Consider the following 25,373-nt stretch of genomic DNA (forward strand, 5'->3'; position numbering starts at 1 on the left):
GTGCCAGATGTGTTTGATTTAGCTGAGTGAATAATAATTTTGGTTCATTAGGGTAGATATGATTTTGCAGCTACCATTTTCAGAGGGAGAATTTTTACTATAGATCCCACATAAAAGCCTTTCATAAATTCACAAAATGCTTCTGTTAAAGTAGAAATGTGGTCCAAAAAGTTGGTGTGGGGAGATAAATCAGCAAAACACTATTCAGTAAAGGCCCTTTGCAGGGGAGGACAAATTGGGAACTTTCCAGCTAGCGAGTAGTACTGAGAGCCTGACTATGAACCAACAACAAAGCTGAAGAGGCAAATCCCATTTTGAAACACACTACCAGGAGTGCTGCGTATAAGCCACTGGATGCAGGTTTTTTCACTGAACTTTTTTTTTTTTACTGAGTGATGAAGTCTTAGTTGAAACACTCCATGCAACTATAGGCAGCTGACTAAAAAGTAGGATACAGTTCAGATTTGCTCCAAAAAAAAAAAAAAAAAAAAGAGCAGGCACAATTACAGGCCTGAAACAAACAAAGGAAGAAACCTATGAAATACTAGAACTAACACATATTGTGCTACCATGACATTTCATCTTTACAGATGTGCAAAATTTTGAGAGAGAAAATAGGTATTCTTCTCTTAGACTTCAATAGTACATATTAAATTAGCAGAATTTTCACTCTGAACAAATTAAAAGGCAAAATAGCTTTTCAGGATAGAAGTGACAGAGGTCTCTTTCAGCAAAATCATTTTTAGAAATTAACAGCCAGAAATTCTTCCATTTTAGTGCAAGTCATAGAATCTTTTGCATGAAAACATAGCATTTGGACTTTTTTCTTTTCCTATTACATTCCTGACTTCTTGCATCCAGAGCACATACTGAAAAGTTGTTTGCTGAGTGTTGCCCTATGAGCTGTCACTAAGACAAGTTATATTGCTGCACACTGCTAAGTCTGTTCCACCTTGCAGCAGGTGTATACATCATCTTGTGTTGGCTGTGTAGTTTACAAATATATAACTGTGCAAGCAAGCAGTATTTTAAACACACATACATATATAAAGATACGTTGAGCACTCGTGAGATAATTCAACATTTACTTAATTTTGAATGCCCTAATTAGAAGCCTTCAGCACACCGTTTTTAGACTTCTTCAGACAACTTTAAGAACAGAAATCTGTTTCTTTCCACAAATTATATAGAAAAATAGCTTCCTAAATTAGGCACCACATGAATATTAAGTTATTAAGCCCAATTATGATTTCACATAAATTGGAACTAGAGAATCAACCAGACCAACTAGATGTGGTGATCACAACGTATATAAAACCCCCAGCTATCAAGACATTTATTAAAAGTAGAACAGCAAGAGAATAAAATAGAAACAAGTACGTTAGGTATCATTCATTCTTCCTAATTCTCTTTTGAAGCCATACATCCAAGAGGAAAAACTTGGTGATTCACCAAAATGGAGCCTATAAAGATAGCAAACATTCACAGATACCTTAGGATTTTGAGAAAGCCCTTGAAACTAATCAGTACGTTAATATATTTCTCCATGGACCATAACACAGAGGAAAACAAAGGCACGCGCTCTGGCTGCATTTTGTCAGATTATATCAACTCTGCCTATCGTATGAGACTATAGTACTATGGCTGCAAGTTACAGACTGCTCCTTATTACATATTGTAAGTACAGAAACTTCTTCATTAATTGCTTGACTCTTGATAATAGAAAAAAAACGGGTAGTCACTGTCACATTCCCCATCCTTAAGAGAACAGATTAGAAAAGAAACTCAAAACACACAGATGACTAAGCAGGAGTAAACAACTCCATTACACACTGGTCTGCACCAAAGGTGACCACTGCAACCTGTAGACCCCAGGTGCTTTCTCTAGCTCACCCCCCTGCCTGTGCCCTCCCTCTCCCACCCCAGCTCTCGGCCCACGCACAGCTCTGGCTCCCAACTCGGCCCCAGCACCCTCTCAGCAGGGCAGCACAAGATGGTACATGGCCTTGCTGTGGCCACACATGTCCTTGCTGTGTCAAAGGCCCTTCTCAAAACACCCATCCCCTGCTGCCTGGGCTCTCCCTTTTAGAGGACCCTAACCCACCCTGCCTGCCCGAGCTCCCCCCGGCCATATGGCCTGGTCTCCACGGTGCAGCTCAAGCCACAGCTCTGGTGGCCTCGCTTTCCCTCAAAGGAAACCAAATCAGTATCTTTCTCGTGGCTGGGACTGTGTCTTTTACCAAGCTCGAACGCTAGCCATAACCCTCACTCTGGCCTTGTGCCTGCAGCAGTGGCCCTCTTTAAAAACTCAAAGGAAGGGGCAATTGGGAAGAGGTGAGAAGTGGCCCATGCTTGACTCTGTGCAGAGCAGTGCACATATTTTTCCTCTCCATTTTGAAATGAAATTCTTCTTTTGTGAACCTAAGTTTCTAAGACAAGGAAATTATAACAATTCAGAAAGAGAAGAAAAAAATCTGAACTAGTATTAAAAATGCCATTGACTTTCTACACTGCCAGGGCAAAATTTGTATTGAAAGTTCTTATCATTTTTTTAAAATAATACATCTACGAATGTTCCTAATTCTCCAAGCTGAAAATGAGAATGGAGGAAACCTGCCCATGCTTTTTGAGGGATTTAAGAGCAGATTCTGATGAAGGAATGTACTTAGACAGAGTTTACTTAAAGTTCCTCTGACATCAGCTTAGGTAGGATGGAGATAGGATTGAGAATTTAGCTGGAATTATTTTTATTATTAAACATTTCCAAGTTTAAAAAAAAGTCACATGTACCCAGCCAAAAATATTTAAAAGATATTATTAACCATATTGTTTGTAAAAGTTCACTGCTGTACTATCAGGCTATACAGGGATGAGTCATTAGTCCCTGAATTTTTAGTGCTGCCTCAATTGTAGTTATAGAGGGTTACAAGTTTGTCCCTAGTATGAACCATACTTCTACCCTTATGGAAAGTGAAGACTTCACATTCACAGTTTCTTAATAATTTACTGGGGGGGGGGGGGTTGTGTGTGTGAATTACAGGACATTGAAAAGAAGTATATCCATGTAGTTGTTCCGAAACCATCAAAATAGAAATGCAGCTTTTCACTTTAAGAATGACATCATCTACTCTGTCTCCAATAATACAACATATTTGGGATGTGAAATTCACATCATTGGGTCAAAAATCCACTAATTTCTTCAATCTTTTGCAACCTTCTCAAGGCAGGGTGGGCGGAACAAAACCAGAAAAATCTTCATAAACCACAAAAAAGTCCTCCAACACATTAGTGTTACTTGGACCAGTTAAACTAAGTTATGTCAGATATGTTCCATTAAATCAAAAACACTTTGAATGGTTGTATTTTTGTCTAAGTATTTTTCATTGAACCTCAGATGTTTTTACTGCCAATTACACTGGTCAGTTCTGATGAGAGAGAGGAGACACACAGAGAGATTATGGAAAACATGAACTTTTCTACTCAAAACTTGTGTTTTTACATATTCTTTTTTTGTGAAATCTTTCCAACTGTGTCTTTTTTCCTAATGTGAAATGAGTATAAATTAATAAACCCTCTGAAATGACAGCTTAATTGAACTATTGTCCTCTGAACAGGCCTTCTGTATGCAAACATCTGGGATACTGTGGGAAACTAATCAGGGAGTACAGAAGAAACAGTAGTTGGATATTTCTGTTTAAAAAAACATGAACTATGGGATGAGCAATGAAAATGCAAACAATGAACAATGACAATGCCCAGTGAAAATTCAGTGAACATTCTATGTTCAATGAACAAGGACAATGCACATTTTCACCACTAGACTCTGGAGACAACAACCTATGGAGACAAGATAATTGTTTCTGAATAGGTAGCTCTGTTAGCCCTTTGATTTCCTACTGCAGGTGGACTTTTCTATACATACTCTTAAATGGAGGAGAAGATGGAGTTTTATGAACTTTATGGCTTGCTCTGAGAGGGGAGTACAATTTTCTTTCTTTTGGCCTTAAAACATAATCTTCCCAGGAAAGGGACAGCAAAACCTGTACTTTATTAGGAGACTCATCCTTGCAGCTTAAGCTCCCCAAAAATCTATTCTGGGTGAAATATGAAACAGGGAATACACCCCTGCAATGACAATTTGGATGGGCTAGATGACTGTCCCCCAACTTCCCCTTTGTACAGCCACTTGCCATTAGCTTTTACACTTGGTTTGCACACAATTGTGCAAGGCAGTGGGCAGGCAAGACCAAAACACCTTTTAAATTTAGTAACTAATGCATGTATACTGCAGAATTTACTTCCTTATTTTAAGATAAGGGAACGGATATTTAGAATCTATTTTGGATCCTGCTTATCAGCAGCTTGGACTTCAGCACTTTCTGACTGAGAGGTAGTATTTTGAACATTTGCTGTGCCAAAATTTCAATTGATTTGCAGCACATTAGAGCACCTACATCCATCAAAAATTAAACTCATCTGTCTTTTAATTCCTCGTAGTAATGTCTGTATGATACTGGCTCTCACTATGACTCCAGACAAGAACTGATAATATTAGTCATGCTGGCCTAAGCAATCACTTTCATGAAAATTTTATGAACAGTGCTTACATTTCACCTGTTAAGGAAGACAAACAAATACTTCCTTTTATAATTAATGTAGAATATGAAACGCTTCAGTGCTCTCAAAGGAACAGTAGAGTTAAGTGCTGATCAAAGCCTAGCTGCATAGAGCTAAACACTGATAATGGACCCACAGGGAATACGTGAAAGAAGCAAAAAACAAAAGTAAAAAATCCAGCCCAATGAACAAGAGAACAACCAACCTTAAGTAAGGAAAGAATCCTCCATATGGAAGGAGCAAGTAAAGTGAAGGGATCTGGTTTTTTGTAGTACGCATAAACAATAAATGTAGCGATTGATATTACCCTTGATATAGCCTTTGCTGACTATGTCACTTTAAAAGTTACTGTTATACATCTCCCGTGCCTGTGGCACTAAGGCTTGGTACTGGTGGGGAAGGCAGAAATGGCTTTTTTCCTATGTATCTCATAATAAAATTACTATGTAATGAAGAAGCTGTTCTCTTCTTCAGTTCTCCATGCCTGGAAGTTTATGACAGCTATAATCTATAAGAAAAAATGATGAACTCTATTTAGGTCATTGGAAGAAAGGGGTTCTTGCTGCTATGATTCAGAAAACAAGATCAGGTTCTGCACTTCTAGTGTTTATTTTCTTCCTGAACAGGAAAGGCTTGAATTGGGGATGAGGATGGGGTTAGACTGGAGAGCTTAAATATTCATCTTAAATCTAAAATAAAAAATATAAAAGCTGTAATGACCCAGCTGTAATCTAGAATAACCACTTATATCTGGAAGCTAAGAACTTTTCAATCTAAGGAGAGGAAAAAGAAGGCAGTCACATGAAGCCCTCATACATCTAAATGTTTCCTTCTCTACTCCAATTTTTTTTTCCTACTTTACACCATCCTGATGTTCCTAGTTAAAGTCAGTATTTGTGGAAAAAATATAGTCTTTGCAGACGGTGGCAAATACTCAAATACAAATTAATATTTCCAGCTTCTTGTCTTTGTGTTAGGTAGCAGCATTAACATTCAAATCACTGCTTATGAAACAGCTATAATGCAGGTCTCTCAATGAATGCCAGAAGAATTTATGAATTTGGCAGTTTGTCAGCTGTCTAATATACTGGATAGGGTGTCAGAAGTTTCACACTGAAATTATATATATTTAAAGATACGGGAAAGCTGTGCTTAATTGTGTGAAGGAACTAGATGAGACCAATGGAGGCATTTTTATTCCCTATCAAAAGGGATTTACAGTAATTCAAGGCACCATCATTAAGTCATTTAAGGAGGAAGCACTGATTGTGCCAAATTTCAGACAGATGCTCTTCCTAGTTAGCTGCTTGACTGGGAGGGGAAAAACAGCAACTGTTGCAGCTTAATTTTTACCACTTACCCTTTTGCCTGCAAAAACCACTCAGGGCTTAGAAATCAAGCTATGAGGTTTTGCTAGACTTAAACCCTGGCTGTCTGATGAAAATGTCACCTTCCTCTTTGAGAACAACTCAGATCAAGGCCATGGGTTTCTGAGACATCATTTATTTATTTTTAATTTTGCTAGCACCAAGGAGCTGAAGTTTAGAAATGGAAGACCACATCATGAACAAAAGCTTCTTGCACCCCTTCCCCCTCTGAACTCATTTGCCATTCGCAGGAAGCCTGGAGAAAATCTGCTCCCTTGCTGTCCCCGAGAGGAGAGAATGAGCACCGATTCACACATTAGTATTGATTTTAATCCCTCTTCTGTTGGATTCACTGATGCAAACAGGATATTAAGCTCAAGACGTGCTAATCCACACTCCTTCAGTGTTTGTGGTCAGAGGAAGACCCTTTTGTTCTTGTGTCCATAACCTAAGACAGTTTTGAGGTCTAAATCGCCCCTGCATAGCAAGTAATGCCTTTGATCCTTTCTTCCCACTGCTCCATTCTTAAACTCCGTGACAAAGAGAACGGTTATTTTGTGCCTGAGTGGACATATCCATAGAAATGCACTTCCGAGACAGCTTCTCTCAAACACCATCACTCTGCCTTCTAACACATGGGTACCTAATGGTGAGACTGAAGCATGGGCACCTAACTGATAATGTCTAAAAAAGGAAGATGATCTTCAACATTGCACTGTTAATACATTAGTGATACTATGTCCTAGTCAAGATATCGACCTATCCTTTGGTTACCAAAGATAATTGTTGACCAATTAGGTGAGCATGGACCTTATGGCCCATATTCAGCCCTCCCACTCTCTTCTCCTGTCATCATTTGTTAAAGGAAGAATGATGAATTTGTAACAAAAAAAAAAAGGGGAGTTGATCCTGCAGGCAGCTGTTTTAATCTTGAAGACAGCGGTGCATGCCTTTATATAATGCTTTTGCCAGACATGCTCAATATACTTTTCAAAGTAAGCTATTGATTCTTAAAAGGCAAGACCTACAAAAATAGAGAAGAGCTTTTAGGGCTTATCCGTTAAGCCAGACAAAATTCACACCACTTGAAAAAACATTGCAGACACATAGCATTTAATCCTGCTCCATTTAATGTTTAACACAATGCTGGAGCTAATATAGGCTTAATTAAATCCAGGGTTAAACACTCTAGATGCCGTTCTGTTTAAACTCAGAATAAATGCATTTTACAGCTACATAGTGCCACGGCAGGTTAGAGGGATTTACTAAAACACAGTTTGCAGAGTCTTGTATGTATCTTGCCTTTTGTGGTATCTCTCACTATTTTTACCAAATCCAAGATCTGGTAGTTTTGAAAGTTGGAGCACATTTTACCTGAAGTGGAGAGATACATGCATGTAGTAGCTTTCTTTTATCTTTTTATGTAAGTAAGAAACTTTTGGAAGTGAAACTTCAATAATAAGTTGCAGAACCTTTATCTTAGAGAAAAACATCCGCAGACTGAACACTCCCACCAGGAATATGCATGCTCTGATTTTGAATACAAGGCTTTTTAGGTTTGAGGGTTTAGTTACTACAAAAACATCGATCTGTTTGTGCTTCTGTTTGCTTCCCTAGAATAAGCATGGTGTCAGTTATCAGTGACATACATCTTAGTTAATCTAAATTTAGAGATATTAAAAAGCCTTTAATGGTTAGGTTTTTTTTTTTTTTCTTTTACATATACTGCAGTACTACATATTAAAATGTATGCTAATGTAAAGACATGTAATTATAACTTTTATTTTGAAATGTAAGCCAGACAGGTAATTCACTGGGTTTAGACAATATGTAAAGACAGAATAAGTCATTTTTGTATAACAATGACATTGATCATACTCTTTTTTGCCTCATTTCTACATTCCCTTTGATATAACCAAGGCAAAGTGGATTGTCTCACATAAACAGAGATAACGGGGTCAGAAGAAAAACAAAGGAAGGGAACTGTACTGCTGATCTGCTTGTCTTCAGTCATTGTCTTTTTTTTTAAGCCACCAAAAAGTCACATTCTTGAAAAGAATGACTTGTTGAATTCTTGTGCTTCATCACCACCAAGAAAGGATCACCATGGCAACAGGAAAGACTACACATTATAAAAATACTTACAAGCTGAACAAGGTAATGGTTTAAGACAATGTTGCAGTAGTATGGCAAAATGCCAGCAATGGAGGAGGAGGGAAGGAGGCAGCATTCTAACAATGAGAAAAATTTTTAAAAGAACTGAGATATACTAATGCTGTAAATTTGAAATACATGCTATTTCAAGGCTAACAATAGAAAATGTAAGACAATGAACTGAGAAGCTGTACTGCCCATTCATGCAGAGAATCCATCAGCAAGCTTTCTCATCAATAAAATCCTGAACTTGATTGTAAGGGTCACTTGCAAATGACTGATATATATCTTTATGATTTATTCCTTAGCCTCTCTGGAGGCATCCAAAATGTTTTGCAGCTAGCAAGAAGTGTCCATATGGTAACCACATAAGAGAGTTTAAGGCAAACATTTCATGTAGATCACCTGTCAGGCAGAACCTGCTCAACATCTTCTAGTAACTACCCATAAGATCTGATCCAGTATTGTAGTTTAGAGGTGAAAGGGTCATTATATTTGTCTTCCAGTGTAATAGTCCTAGTTAGCCACTTATCTTTGATCTCCTCCTACAACATTTTTCAATCCTCAAAGTGCAATTTGATGGTATTTGAAAAGCAAAGCTATAAATCTATACTTAACCCAAAATATGAGCCAGAAGTTCAGAGTATGTGACAGAATGAAACTTAAACCATATGATATTTGCCACACAAAGTTCATTCTTCATAGAGGATTTTTCCTCATTTTTTCCCCTCAATTCTTAAGTTTTGCTAAAACCTATTTAAAAATGAAACAGGTGCCATAATAATAAAAATTACAGATAAATGCATATATGAAATGAGAAATTGTATATCTAGCAACTGCTGTTTTCATAGCCATGTTATTTGCAACCATTTCTTTGTGGGAGAGCGAGTGTGAACATCTCATGGCTTTTGCTTTAACACAACTGCAAGCATTTCTGCAAGTTTCAATAGAGCTTATTGTCTTTGCCCCCCAGCCAGTCCAGTAAAGGAGGAAATTCACAATAAGAGTACTATGAACATGCCAGTTGTAGAACCAGTGGAAATCACTATTTATTACTCTAATTTTTCATTTTCTCTCTTCACATGTTTTGTGTTAGAAAGTCTTTCAATAGGGTTTGGGAAACATATAAAGAGAATTTTGAGTGCAAACTACCAACTTGCTGGTGCAAGGTGACATTAAAATAAACATGTTCATTCACCTGTCATCAAGATCATCTGTGTCAAGTCCAAGGTTATGTAGTCTACAGTATATACTTTTTCTGAGACTGAAACAGAGCCAGCTGTGTCTGATCACCAGAGATACTTGTACAAAGACTGAGTTGTTCTTAACTGATACCGATAGAAGGGGTTGCTGCGACTACCTTGTTCTTTATATTGTGGAAATATAACTGCAGACTTGTCCAAGCGGATTAAAGTTCTGACCTGGAGTGAAAGTCTTAAATTGCTCAAATACAACTAAATGTCCTTTCACTCCTGTCCCTGTGAAGCATCACTCCATTGCTCTGAAATTTCATTCCACTACACCCAGACCTGAAGTTGTCAGTCCCTTTAGGGTACAGCAGTTCCTTACTAGAAAACTAAAGCAATATGATCTTGTCCCTCCACTCCTGCTGTGCACTGCAGAGGACAAGAGGGGCAATCCCTAGCCTCCAGTCCTCACTGCCAAAAATGAAGGTGGGCCACTCATACACTGGCAGCCCATGACCAACACAGTCAAGTAAAGTCTTGCTATTACAACGAGGAGATGGCTTGCCAGGCAGAAGTTACCAGAGACAGCTTGAATTAAGCTAATCTCATGCTGCCTGCTATCTGATATCCTTCATGCTGCCTCCATGAGCCGAGTACCACATCTAAAACAGAAGTAATGTAAAAATGTGTATTCTGCCAGGTCAGTGAAGTAGAATTGACTCAGCACAGCTTCCAGTAGGAGACAGAGCCAACCCAGAGACAAGAGTACCATGAGGCTAGGACGAACAGGACATCCCTCTCTCAACACCTGGAGCTATCAGGAACAGCTCAACTGTCTTGTGTAAATCCAGCCATAGTCTTTTACTAGCTTGCAGTCAAGTGATCAGTAGGAAAAAGAAACCAACCAAAATTAACAACCAAACCACAGCAGCTGCACAAGAATCACAGGAGCAGTTTTTATCCTTAAGAAGTTTATGGCTCACTTTTTAAAAAACATGAACTAATGAGGTATCCTTCAGCAAATGCGCTTTTATAGAAACAGGAGCATGGAATATAACCTTCAGGTACAAACTGACCTAATAATTCCAGAGAAGAAAAACAAAAGGATCAGAAAGATTTTGTGATGAAAAAATTCAAGTAGGAGATTGCATGTTACAAATGAGGAAGAGATGCACTGAAATCTTACAAAGCGATGGCTGCAAGGAGGGAATGAGACCTTTTAGAGTATGGTACTGCTTGTATTTCATCTAGATTCGGGACCCACAGCCCTGCAATGTCTTATAAACCTCTGCACCATTTCTCCATTAAAGAGCTGAAAGGAAACTCTGCAAGGAATTGCTTGACACTGGGAGAGAGAAAAAAAAAAAAAAAGTATGACCTTGGCACATGCTTCTAAGACACATATATAGCTGTGTCTTGCTCTCGTACCAAGACTGACAGATAGATGCATCCCCAAACCCCCTGGGCAAAAAATAATTAGTACCAAAGCCATTAGGGATCCAGTTTTTCTCTGACATTTTGATTTTATACCACTGTAAACCCATCAACTTGCCAGAAGGAGTTTTATTTTACACCAGTACAAATGTAATCAGAATGTGGCCACAGTATGAGACAGGTATCAACATACACCTCACTATATAAATCTGAAGGGAACAGATTTTTCTTTTTTTTAAGTATTTATCTGAAACACAAAGAGCAAGAGAAAAAAAAACACTCTAAAGTGAGGTACAATGTATACTTTCAAAGACTGTCAGTCACAAAGCAGGATGAGATTGCTAGGATCAGCACATCATTTTTGCTTTCCAGCATTTTCAGCATGAGATGAATGCAATTGTGCTTAGTGGCATTTCTCATTAAACATGGCCTAAAGAAAGCAGACATTTCAAGCATGGAAAACAAATCAGCAGTTTATAAATACATTTATGCCTAAAATTAGATTTACTTTTTTTGTATGAGGCTGACTAGAATATATTCACTTATTAGGAATCCAACATAAGAAATGCTACTCTAAGCAATTTTTTTATCCATACCAGTAGTCCCTCACTTGTTACATACCCAATACTACAAAGAAGGTGCTATCACAACAGCTAGTTCAAAACTGAAGATTCAAACAGTGTAAGATTTACAGAAAATATAAACAAGCTATAATACTTAAATGTTACAACTCTGATGCCCTCCTGTAGTGTTTTGAGCCCAGAAGCTTGTTCTGCTATGTAAGAACGTGTCAGAGAAACAGGATACAAGGCACTGAAACTGAAACTTTGCTGTCCGACCTATTTTAAAAGTGGAGGCAGTAAACAAACTTGCACATATTTGTTTTGAAAAGAATACTCGTAAAATGCAAATACATCATGAACACAGGACACAAATGAACTGAACTCTAATGTGAAGGTGCTAGAAAGAGTGAAACAGATAAATGCTGCCCCTTGCCACCACATTCTAATATTGTGACACAAACTTAACTGTGATTAAAAAAAAAAAAAACAAAAAAAACCACCACACACAAAGAAAATAGCCTGTAACTGCATTTAGAAGTAGCGGTAATTCTCTTTCACTCCAGCTTTGCATTTCATACTGTGATTATTGCCCTACAATCATCTATAAACTGCTTCCACTCTAATTTTTTTTTCCCCCCTTACAGAGAGTGGATATATTTCTTTCCTGAAGTGCTCAGATGCATTCATAAAAATGTAAAATGAACCCCAACTTACCTGAATCTAAGCGCCACGGGTCCGTAGCGGCCGACATTGGTGGGATTGTCAATGGAGATGCCCCGCAATTGGATTCTACTAGTTCGCCTTGAATGTGGACGTGAGAGGAGGCGTTGGTAGGTCTCAGGGCTGCTTTGAGTGGAGCAATCTGGTTGAACTGTACTCTTGACAGGCAGCCAGTGAATCCTGGTGTGTTGTATTTATATATGTCTTGATCGATCTTCCCAATTTCTACCGGAAATTAAAAAAAAGAAAAAAGATTAATCAACACAATTCACTGCTTTGGAAAGCACAGCACATAATTCCCTAAGCTGAATTCCAAAAATCTCTCTTTCAGGGGTCTGAGCACATTTCAGACCCTGCCAGATTTTTTTACATTTCATTTCAGATTGAAGCTGGAAACCTTCAGGCCTTGATGGGACTTGGTTTCACTGCTATGTTATCATTAAAATGCAAGGCTGGGGAGGAGGAAGCAGCAGAGAATGAAAGACCAGGAAAAATCACTTCTCCAAGAAGAGGTGACAAAGGAGAAGTTATAGGGACAATCCTCGCCAGGATATCTTTTCCCATATTAAACTATTGCTGTGAGAGCTACTCCTTCATTCACCCTGGCTGGTCACTTTCCAGACCCCTCTGGGTCAGTCAGGACCCTATGAACAGCATCGTTGCACATGTGCATTTGCCATTAACAGTCCCTTCTCTCTGCAACTCCTTCCCTCTCTCCCTCCTCCTCCTATATCCTTGCTAAAAGATCAAGCCTGCTCTGGAAAGTAGCCTCTCTCCAGATTCCTTCTACAGGGAATTCAGCAAAGTGGTACGAACGCATCCGCCAGGAGACTGCAAAGTCTCCACATTTCTCTTACAGACTGAGGCACATGTGTGTGTACTCCCTCACCTTCACATCACAGCCTACATCAATTAAGAGCATTTTGGATGTCCGACACATTACAAGTTGTTGCTGTCGGTTAATAAGCAAGCTGGTAGTCAGAATTCATGAACAGAATATAGGACTCCACCTTCGCTTTTTAAAACACCCACCCTCCGCCAAACCCAAGCGGCTTGCTTTCTTTTAAAAGACTAGCTAAAACAATCCCCAGAACAGTAGCCAGAAAAGTACAGCACACATCCTTACTACAAAGGAATTTGCAGGTCATTCACAGCTGTTTTATTCCTGCCAGGACATGAGATGATAGCATGAAATACTCTTCCCAGCACACAACAATGCAGAAACAAAAGCTTGGCATTTGGTACCAGCTGGCTGCATCAGAGAGGAGGTTAACATTTCAAAGCATCACTGCAGTGTCAAATTGAATACTTACATTGCAGTGAGGAATTCAAGTTCATTTCCTCAGTGACAGCACAGAGTAAATACAAATGATTCATGGCAGCATCATGTTTGTGCTGTACGCAGTGTATTACTCTGGAGCCACTGAGAATGGTTGTGTGTGCTTCCATTCCAGCTTCAGTTTTCCTTTCACCAGGTTTCCATTCCTGGGTCAGCAGGGATAGGGGTTAAAGTCTGGCCCCTGAAGTCAATGGAAAAAATCCTACCGAGTTGAGCAAAGCAGGACTGTATTCCAGGGATACAGGAAAAAAAAAAGAAGCAACCTTAGGTTGTACAAAAGCAACCTCTTTAGAGGTCAAACAGTATTCACTGTTCAGAGGAGGAACAGTGTTAAGGGTTTGAAAAACAGAGCTTCCGATAAAAATGATGTATATAAAATCACATGACTGTGACAAAAAACAGAGAGAGGGGAGAACAGAGCTGAGACAGAAAGGGTTCTCCTGAGAGAAGTGGGAGGAGAAAGTGGAAAAGAGATTTATTGCAAGAGTTGGGCGAAGTGCTGGCAGACAAAGCACATCTGGGTTTCAGTTTTGCTATGCAAAATTCAAATAAGAGTTATTAGGAAAAGTATTACAAATCGCTCAGATAAGCTTGTGTTCAATTCTAACCAACCTGGGATTAATTATTTATTACAGGCAATGAGGTTTGGGCTCCTGATTTGGCTTCCTAAAAAACCTGCCACATTACATATGACAGTACTATTTCTGAGAGCAATAAGGGTTTTACCTCAGAGATACATACAAGGAGTTTCAAAGGCTGTAAACCAGGCAGAGCATTTCAAATAAGTTTTGCATTTTGGGTTTACACAGTAAACATGAGTGTGTTGGGGGCATGGGGGGAGGAAATAACATGATGAAAACTGGACAAATCTTGAGCACAATTAAAACTAATTGTTGGTTGTCACACAGAATTAAACAGTACCTCTTCTGTCTTTGCAATCAAATCAGAATTATAAACATACAATGTCTAAGTCCTACATAGCATCAGGACACAAAAAGGAAGATGCATAATCTGAAAATTATCTGCATGAGATCCTTATGTGATCCACCGAATAAGAGCTGATTTGTTCCATCCTCTCCATTTTCCCTTATCCCGCCCATTTGGCAATGTCCTCTTACTCTGCTCATGCAGCCTTTATCAGGATTGCAGCTACATTTCACAGGCTGTCAGTGAGCAGTGACTGTCACCTATGACAAAGTGGAAACATGCTCAGAACTCAGCCAGACACTAGATTAAATTCATTTAAATCATTGTATTACTCACATGGTCTTTCATCCAGCCCTCCCCCTCTAAGAAAAGTCGCCTGACCGAACAATTAGCATCATCTCCTTCAAAAATTTGATACTAAAATAAGTACATTCATCCATACATGCACATTTTCCATATTTAGTATACAGAAGCTGTACAAAAGTCAGAGTTTGTGCATTTGAATGCTGCTCGTAAACCATAACTCAGGGATAGACAAGATTCATACCTGGCTGCAATATTCACCATCTCCTACTCCAATAAAATATTCATGGTGTACATACAGCGAATGCATGCAATTTTGAGAAATCCCCATCATCTAACGAACAATTAGAAAAGTTTTAACACTGTAAAAACTGTCATTAACAGTTTAGTGATAACCTTTTATTCATCTTTATATAGATCTGGTGGAACTTCAGTAATGCTAATAACCTCCCACTTAAAATCCTCAATGACAATAACAAACATCCATGAATATGACTGTGCTGCTTTAGCAGCTTCAGCACCATTCTTCTCTAACTCTGTGAACAATGAGAGATGGATACTAGCTCCTGTGAGAAATAAAGAAAAAAATGCTAATAAGGCACCTTGATAAAGGCCTCCATTTTTGTTTAAAATATTCCATAAATGATAGTTGTGCAAGTCACCTCATGTAAATTTATGATCAACCCACACTGCATTGACACTAAAATGAGATGGATCAAGTGGATGTTTTGTGCTGTAACTATGAACAAGTTCCTTCCCTTGTGAGTCCCGTGGGGCTCTGCACGCTGATATTCTCTGACGTTAGACCATTATACTTTGCCTCCCTGTGTACTTGAGCTTGCTATGAGCCCATCCTTGGAGACCATAATGACTATATAATGAAATATGCCTTTGTTGCCATGACTAAAATTCAATTTTCTCCCTATAACAAAGGGGGGAGAAAAAGAAAAAAAGATGACAGTCACATTACTTAAAATAAAGGGAAATGTACACTGCAGCTGTTTTCCACTGTTTTAATTTTCAGCACATAAGTTAGTGCAAAGCCATATAAATTAATATTACTAGTGTTATTGCTGCAGCAGAACTGATCAGTTCTGACGCAGCAATCTTTTTTTGGCATCCTACCTACCCACAAGCATCTATGCAATGAAAGACTTCTAAAAATCCCACTCAAAGGCCAATTTTCACTTCTGGTTTTAACTGTTTACTCCCTTGACCACATAACCAGCCAACTTGAGATGAAGACCAGGAGTACAAACCAGAAGCCATTCTATCAAACCCATTTTAGCACAGACCAACTTTAATATACAAACGTTTAACACTGAACATTTGCAGAATAACTATACAACTGCCTACCCAGATTAATTAACATTTTTAAAATGGATAAAACTAGTACACAGTACATTAGGAACTTCATTGATTTCACTGCATTTTTTGTGTGCCATAATCCACTGAAATTAGACTTAACATCAATTATTTGTTATTTATGCTTTGTGATTTCTTCAAAGGCAAAAAGATATTGGAATTTAATTCTCAGTTACTGGTTTTGATTTTAGAGCTTATTTTCCACAGCTGTTACAGAAACATGCCACATATCAATGAAGAGTATTATTTCTCAATTGAAAACTATGTCCTACTACTGAAGAAGCTCTTTTCTGCCTGGGTGAAAAGATGCAATGAACATTTGTTTTTCCTGAGCATGCTAATGACATGAGGCACTGTTAATGAGCATGCAACAGGTTGAAATTCATTATCCTAGGGATCCAGAAGAAAACAAGCAAAAAATACATTGCATATTAGAGAGAGAGAGAGGAAAAAAAAAAAGGCTGGATCTGAGTATAAGTAATGAACATATAAGTAGTATACAGAAATACTGATCAGTATAGTTAGGTTAGCTGGGTTTTAGGACCTTTTGCCCTTGCTATGGTACCTGGAGATGCAGAATTGAGATTCATGCCCAGGCACTATTGCAAAACAAACAAACAATTTGGTTCAGATTATTATCAAAGTTGACCTAGTTAGTGCACATCTGACGTGTACAAGCAGACACATGCCAAAAATAGTAAATAATTGTTTCTGTTCACTTTTTTCTCTCCCCTCTCTACTTTCCATGTTTACCTGTGAAACATCTATAGGGTAACAAAGTGCCAGAGCACCTCTGTGGACAAAAAGGTAGCACGTTTTTAATAGCATGGCTGGAAAGGTCCAGCTCTGCTTAATTCTAGCATTTACGTTTTATATGCGTTTCTAGCATCACTGAGAAAGATTAGAGAAAAAATGGCAGCCTGATTTAACAGAAGCAAATGACACATGCTGGTTCCACAGCCCTGAGCAGGTTTTTGATATAACAAAACGGCCATGCTTTCTATTTATGTAAAATTCCCCCTGTGAGGATCCCAGAATGATTCACATATACAAGGAGCTGTAGCAAACAGAAATAAAATCCGGGACAATATTGTGCCATACCAGTATAATCATTCCCCATGTAGAAAGACAGCCTTGGACTGTTACATGCTAAATTCAGAAAGAGGGAGAGGAAAAAGATTCAGCTGTCATGGAAAAGGGAAACACCCTCACTGCAGGAAAGAACTCTTTGTAAATCTCCTACAACATTTTATTAAACATATGTGCTGAACATCTCTTCTATTCTAGCTGATCTGTCATTGAATTTTCTTTCTTCACAGGACTCTGAAATGTAGATCAATACAGAAAGTTATAATAAATTCTGAACCTTGCATAGTGTTCAGTACATACAGAGGGAGGATCAAGCCATTTATTCATTGTGAATTATGTTTCATTAAGAAGGAAGTGCAACAGAACTTGAGGTACAGTTTGTGCATACGTACAACAATGTATGTAATAAATACTCTGCTACAAATTCCCTTGGAGTTTTGTAGAGATGCCCTTCACAGCAGAAAGTAGCCATATCTAAGGATACTTCTAGTATAGCAAGGTTCTCAGTAAATTTTATAGCCATCTAGCATTCTTTCTTCTTCGATGGTGGGAAAGCTCTGCCCAAAGTAGTACATAGGGGGAGAGGGACAAGAAAAGTACTGTATACTGGAATGATTTTGGTTGTGATAGAGGATGCCTTTTAAACAGAAGTCTCAGCAGCATAATCAAAGCTCTTTCAGTTCAATTTACAAAATACTATTTCTTATACCTTTAAAACAAGACAGCATTTGAGTTTTGTTTTCAAAAATAGTAAAAAATCCAGCTGTTTGGTTTTAATACAATGACCTATTTAAATGTGCCCAGTTACAGGGAGAAACACAAGAGCTTAACAATTCTGGAGCCATATCAATAATATGAGATGTATGGTTTTGCCACAGAATGATATTTCTTGCTACAAATTGCCAGGATGCTATTCCATTTCATTTAAGATAAAGCATCCACTCCATGGGTAGAAAGAAGGTAATCCATTGTAAATCTCTATAACCCTTCAGCTAGCTGTACTAAATTGAGCCTAAATCATCACCTGTAATATTATAATAGACTGCACAGATGAATTCATTGATTCAATTAAATGAACCACTAATTGCTTTCAGGTCAGCCTTAGCAAGAGATTTTCTCTGTGAAATAAAGCATCTTGTGTTCTCTTGTCCCAGGTACTCAGAAAGATATCTTGTTACATTACCCCCTGCTCAAAGATCAGCCCAACAGGCATCTTAAGCAGCTCCATGTTACTGTATGAGGCTCAGCATAATAGAAAGTAGTTTAAACTCCACTGAAAGGAAGCTATTGATTTCCAAAAGTCCCAGTCCACTGAGACTGCTAAAGCACTTTCTCTTACTTGCAGTATTTGATGCCTAGATGGAACGGTTCAGCACAGCAGCGAACCCTGGCACATGCAGATACTCAAGGACTGGCAGGGTGTAAAAAGGGAATAAACAAGTTGGCTTTGATCACATACAGTATGCAGTCAGAGGAAGAACCTATCTGGGGAGGTGAATACCCACTGGACCAAAGCCATAGGGCTCAAAAGCTCATGTCGGCGGGGGGGGGGGGGTGGAACACGACTATTAAACACCCAGCTAGGGGGATAATGCTAGGCAAAGGGAAAACTACATCCTGACACTTCACCTAAGTCTTCCAACAAATGTCCTTGAGTATAAGGTTCAAATACCTGTTTGCTTACTAGCAATTCCTCTTCTGCCTTAAGGCCAGTGCTTTCTATAAAATACATGCAAGCATTATATAATACTAAATTGTGTGAATAACTTGTGTGATATCAGATATTCTAAACACCTACAATTTGAAGCAGAGAAGCTAAAATAGCAGACAAGCATTTAATGAAACTGCAGCTGTAAAACAGCAGGGATTTGTGGGCATGTATGAGCCCTGAACTGAATTACTGTAAATACCTGCCACAGCCCTCGAACTTCCCTTGGTTTTAATTTCAGTTTCTGATTAAAATTCAATCAGTGATACAAACTGAATATATAACAACAGGAACTTGTTTTGGCCATTATTCAAAACAGAGCTAGCGCGTACTGCTCCCTGTACATACACACCAAGCAGGACAAGATACTCAGTAGTAGGGTATTTGTTACGGGGTTGCTCTGCGAGCAGCGCAAGGGGGAAGCAACCCTTGAGGACAGAAATCTGAGTTTCACGGGACCAAAGCGCCAGTGACTACTGACTGCTTTGGATGCAAAAATTCAAATTCCACACAGCAGACACGCTTTTTTCAGGCCACAGATCTGCAACAGCCAGATGGCATTTGGATGCCTCCCGACAGCCGCGAAAGCCCCTTTCCTTTGTGCCAAGGCAGTCGCTGCCGGCTGCCGGGGGGTGGGGGGTGGGGGAGCAAAGGCGGCGAGGACCAGCAGGGCAGCCTCCAGCCCCCCATGAGGCCGAGACAGCTGTCGTGTCGTCCCCTCTTCCGGCACGTGCCGTGGAAGACCCCCTCCCCCCCCAATTCCCTTCGCCCTGCCCCGAACTGGCCCTCGCTCCTGCATTTCCTCTGTCCGGGCCTCTTCGCCTGTGGCATCTCCTTCCTTGGCCCGGCCTCTTCCTGGCCTCCCCAGGAGGAGAGGGCTACTGGAGGGTGGCTGCAAGCAAGCGCCACGGAGAGTGCAGTGGGTGGCCTGGAAGGTCTTTCCTTAAAATTTCCTTCAAACTCTAACAGGGAACACAGTGCTCAAAGGGATTACTGGAATACAGTGAAACCCGGCTCTTCTGACAAGAACTTTGTCATCCTGGGACATTTTTTCCTAAGAGATGTCCCCTCGATTAATACACTCCTCTAACCTCTTTGCAGGTCCCTATTCAACCCCTTGGGCTCCAAACAAGCACTCTTTCTGCTTCGTGCTGACACATCTCAAATCCTTCTACACAGGTACTGCCCCTTTCTCTGAATTGGGCCAGACTATCTTTTTTATTCACTTACACTAATAATTGACAAACTGGATCCCTAAGTCGGATCCCTTTAGACGTGCATACACCTGACTTCTTGCCAGACCCGTCAGGATCTGCCCGCAGCACAGCCCTACTGGTCACTGCTGTGGTTCATTGGCTATTGCAAGAGCAGGGCCGATCTCGTTAGCTTTGCACGACTGAACTATTTAAACAAAGACTGCATTAGCACCTCTATTTCTTGTTCCAGTAACAACAGACCCAAAACCTAAGCCACACCACCCTCCTGCAGGGAGGGAATGGCAATGAGGAGGGAGCCACAAGGAGGGAGGGGAGCCCAGGTGACACGAGGGAGTCACACAACAGAGTTTCAGAGTTAAAAGAAAATCACTAGACTACACGCTGACTGGGTTTTAGTCTCCCAGTGTTATGACAGCAGACATGAAAACAAATGCAATGAAACCTGACAAGTGATAGTACAGTAAGACTCAGTTATTGTAACTTTAGGTTTTCCTTTATAAGGAGTTATAGCTTGTACGGAATAGTTTTGCTTAGACAATTTACGTACAGACTGACAAACTTACTGACCACTGCCTGAAATACAGAGAGGATATTATATGTGGTGCATGAAATATTGTCCCAGAAACCAAAGTAAATGATATTAACATGGCAGTCCCAAACAATCCGGCTGTGCAGCAACAGTGTGTGTATATATATATATATATATATATATAGTGCAGTGTATATAGTGCTTTCATTTGCTGTGTGACACTGAAGAAGTGGTCTTGTCCAATGAGCAAGCACAAGAAAAATTACTCATGAAGGCCGTAACAGTCCAGTGTGAGCTTCACTTGCAGCAGCAGCTTTATCGGTATTGCCAGAACAGAGTACTATTTCCTTATGAAGTGCTCCTGTTACTTTCATCACAAGCTGGAAATGATCAGAATAGATGAAAAAAATGCACAGCATTGAAGAATCAAAACAGGCCTGAAAGCTGCACCACGGAGCAGCTCTGGAGCGGTTCCAAAAATGGGTGACTGGCAGAGAAAATATGGCTTTAAGGTCACTGTGTAATGGAGAGAGTAAATCACTGATCGGAAACGTACTGGTATCACGGTTCCATTATTATAGACATAATTAAGACTAGTGCCAAACCACAGCTCTTCAGTCAAAAAGGCACTGTGAAGAATGCTACACAACAGAGACAATTTGGCACAAGAATGGTTTCATATGCCTATTAATAAAGAGGCTCTACAAACAGGTTGAAATTTTTTTCCAGTCTGCTGTGACGATGGCTTAGTAACTGGATGTTTGAACATTTTATATCAGATGTACGATTTCCAGAAATTTTCCATTTTAAAATTGCAGGTGAAGGCAACAGCAGTTATTATTTAGGAATTTGCACTGATTTTTAATGAAAACAGTATTAACTGATGATACAAAGTTTTTAGTAATTGAAAACAAAACCAAAATAAAACGAAGCCCAACAATAAAAGTGAACATGACTCTTTCAAGAGAACAAATATTTTCTTCATATTTTGCTAGTGTCTTGCTGTGCAACCTCAAGTCAGTTGCTTCAGATATTCATATCAAACTCTCCCCCTCTCTGCTAGTAGGATATAGAGAATTCCCCCTATCATCTAATTGGGATGGCAATACATATATTTCACTTTAAATGTTTTGAGGTCTAAGTTAAAAAAAAAAAACACTAGGTGTGGGCATTGCTTTTAAATGATTTTTTTTTTTTTTTTTTTTTAAATATCCCACAGACTTCTCAGGACTTTGGAAAGGTCACTGAGTGAGGCACAGTTTGCATCGAACAGTTCCATTGATAAAACAGAAAACTCCCCCAAGGGTAACTGAACAACATAAAATCTGATTAAAAGAAGAAACTCCCAAATTCTAGAGACCCTTTAAATGCCAAGGAATGATGCCTAGCATGCAGGATTCCTCCTTCAGAAAGACGGCATCCACTTCATCAACTGAAAGTCCTGATTTTGGCACAAGTCTGTAAATATTTCCATTCCAGTCAGGCCTCTGAAAAGTTCAGCTGGGGCAGAACCTCCACTGCAAGTAATGGTCAGCTCTGCAATGGTGGGACCAAAAACCACAAGGACTTGGGGCAGGGGGGAGACATGTCTGTCTTTTATCCCCTATAACCAACTGTGAATGGTAATACAATCATTTCATAAATTTGTGTTGCATTTTAATTCTCTGCTAAAGGACTAACCATTCTCCTCTGGCATCAGAGACAAAAAACCTCAGCTTGCTTTTTGAAGTAGGAAACCTAGATGTATGGAAAGCTAAAAAGGAACAACATCCACCTAGATGATGGCCTGAACTGACAGAAAGGGGCACTAATGTCATTCAGCCAGGCTGTACCTCTCACCTCAAGCACAAACCCTCTTGAGGGCTAATGGAAATCTTTTGACTGACAAGCGAAGTGCTCAGTATCTAGTGATTTACCCCAAGTTGCAGAAATCAGCAGTTTTCAAGGTAAAAAATGCATAAGAAGTATCTGACAGTTAGCTTCAAGAACAATATTTTTTTTCTACCCCATCCTCTATCTCCTTCACTTAATACAAGAGCAAAGTTGGAGGGCAATAGAAGGAGAGTATCATGCACAACAAAGAATTAAACATTTCAGCTACTTTTTCTCTGCAGGTAGATCTCTAAACAGAGCGAGGGGAATAGGATGATGGATGAGGAAAAGGAATTAGCTGATTTTCTTTTTAAACCTAAATGATTGACAAAGTAACCGAATCTTTTTTTTATCATCACAGATACTGCTGTCAAAAAAAAGTTATTACAGACAAAAGATCCTCAGAATTGGGAGGGACAGTGTATTTCAGCAGAATTTAAGCCCATTGTAGGATAAGCTAATGATACATAATCTACACAGGCTTTCACCAACCTTAGAGCAGAATGTAAAAACAACACACAGGGAGAGCATTTCTGTGCAAAACAAATATGCAGTCTCATTCATATGGTTTGTCTAAATATGCTTTTGTGTTTTATGGAGACTGGCTGTAATGTAACTCAGCAAATGCTTTTCAGGCCAGGAAATAAATAAATAAATAAATAATCAAACAAGATTCTTGTAATGTGTCTTGGCCAAATTCCAGTGCATTTAGCTATATTGTGCATTCGTTAAAACTAACTATATTAACTAATTACATTAAAATAATACAATTTTAGTCTGATTACCACTATGTGGTTTAATTAGTGCCCTTCTATGAGTATTTGCAAATGTCCTCATACTATGCTGTGTGTTCTATACCACCAGCCTCTAATATCTTAATAAAATTGCAGTCTCACCAAAAAAGTAGGTAGGCTGAAATTGCCTTTCTTGCCTCCCTCCTCACTTGCTTATCTTGTCTCACTTGGTAATAGGGATAAAGTTAGAATAACCATTTGAAGCAGATATTTGATACAAATTTGAAACTGAAAAATTATTTTTCAGTAAGATTTTTTTAATTATATACCATGTATGTCTCGTATTATCTTTCTGTATTCTTAAAGATTTTTTTAAAAAGATTAAATATCTGAAAACTGTTTGCTAAGATCACTTTTAGGGATGTTAGTCTCATCAAGATAAAACTTTTTCATCAGTCCCACACAATTTTTCTTATTTTTTAATTTAAAAGAAATTCATGGCTCTTATACTACGATGTCTGATTTCAGTTCAATGTAGGATACAAACAGAAGTTCTTTGGGAACTGACATTTTTCAAGAGATAGCCACACTGGCAACATGCATACAATGATCTTTCTAAGCAGTGGAAATTTAATTCAGTCATCAAAAGCCTGAAGTGGCAAGAAAATGAAAAGCAAAATCCCAGCAAGGATGAGAATACTATGACTTGGTTGATCCAAGAAAGACTCGATTGATTTTTTTTTCTTTGTTACATACATGCATATGTGAAATGTTCTTTTGTATTTCCTCTGTTGGAATCCACTTATGTGCAATATACTCACTTTTGAAAACTATTGCACTATTTGACACACAGTGTCAAATTATCATAAAAAGGTAATAGCCATGTTAGATGAGATCAACGAATTACCAAGGCTCCCTGAGATGAAGGTTGCATCTGCAGCGTCCCACGCCAGGGAGCTCCACTGCTGAATTATCCACTCTGTGACAAATTACTGCCTTCAGCTAGTTTTAAGCCTGCTGCCTGGTAAGTTAAATTGGGTGTCCCAGCTTCTAGTACGGTAGCAAGCAGTGCAAGTGGTTACCTATATCACAATTTGGGCAGACCTACTAAATCATCTTAAAAGGTCAAGAGAGCTCTCAACCTCCGGTTTAAAAGAAGACTTCGTACACTTCGGTTACTGTGGTGAAGTCCTGCAGAAAAGCCCGTCTAGCTCAAGCCAGTGAAAACCACAGCTCCGTAATGAATGAGAAGTAGAACATTACACCATCATTTGGAAACCAAAAACTCTCCTTAGTTCAACAGATAAACTGGGGATGAAAGAAAATAGGTGTACCTTGATACTGCTGGGGGCGGGGGGGGGGGCAGCCAACAGCTTTCACTCCATGAGAAGCACCAAAGGAGGCATACCTCCTCTTCCAGTCCTGTCAGGGACCTTCATGCACAGGTTTAATGTATACCGCTTAACTGGACCTTTATTACTTCTGAGATCAGATATAGACTACTACATGTCAGGCACCCTCAGCCTGCCCATTTCTGCAGTTCCTACGGTTTGCTCGTCTCTATTTTGCTCAGCAGGTAATTAGAATAGGTGGCTGAGACATTTTGACAAAAAGACGCAGAGCTGGGCGTGTGGAGGGAAGAGGGAAAAACAGGACCAGACAACATGCAAGCACTAACTCAGTGACTTACTTTGCACCTTATCAGATGGTGTAAACGAGCCTAAAGCCTTTTCATCTTGCCTAAAGCAAACTGCATACTACCAACAAGTTTTATTACTACATCCAAACATGCAAAAATATTCACAAGTACTGTCTGAGGGCACAATGCTATTTACAGTATAATGGCTTATAATGGCTTTGTTAACAAGCTGTAGCAAGTGCCCCCACCCAGGTCCTGAAGCTGAGCTTTGGGTATTTCTAATCATAAATCTAATGTGGTTGTTTTGAGGGAGAGGGAAACCTTTGATTAGGCTGCAACAGCAACTCTATGTTTGTGTGTATATATACCCACACATATACATATAAATAAAAGATTAGAATTATAGTATATCATGCCGTCTCTAGTATAGAGATATATTGAAATAGTACATTAATTTAGTTCAAGAGGCTCTACTGACAAGAAATACTGTAATTTGCTTTTTTCTTATATTAAATAAGGCTTCAAACATTCAATTTCACACCAACTGGATCCGAAAACAGACATGCCTAGCAAGCCCACTTATTAACTTGCTTCCTTTACAAGCAGGGG

General features: G+C 39.1%; 1 protein-coding gene across 1 annotated transcript in view; it reads right to left on the bottom strand.

Moving 5' to 3' along the window:
• The window catches only part of CNTNAP2 (contactin associated protein 2), a 1,164,397-nt gene that overhangs the window by 6,326 nt on the left and 1,132,698 nt on the right, over positions 1-25,373 (bottom strand). The window contains exon 22 of the mRNA XM_013955738.2: positions 12,037-12,267. Within this exon, the coding sequence (XP_013811192.2) occupies positions 12,037-12,267 (231 nt within the window). The remainder of the gene's footprint in view (positions 1-12,036; positions 12,268-25,373) is intronic.

Source organism: Apteryx mantelli, chromosome 2 (genome assembly GCF_036417845.1).
Source record: "Apteryx mantelli isolate bAptMan1 chromosome 2, bAptMan1.hap1, whole genome shotgun sequence".
Lineage (NCBI taxonomy): Eukaryota > Metazoa > Chordata > Aves > Apterygiformes > Apterygidae > Apteryx > Apteryx mantelli.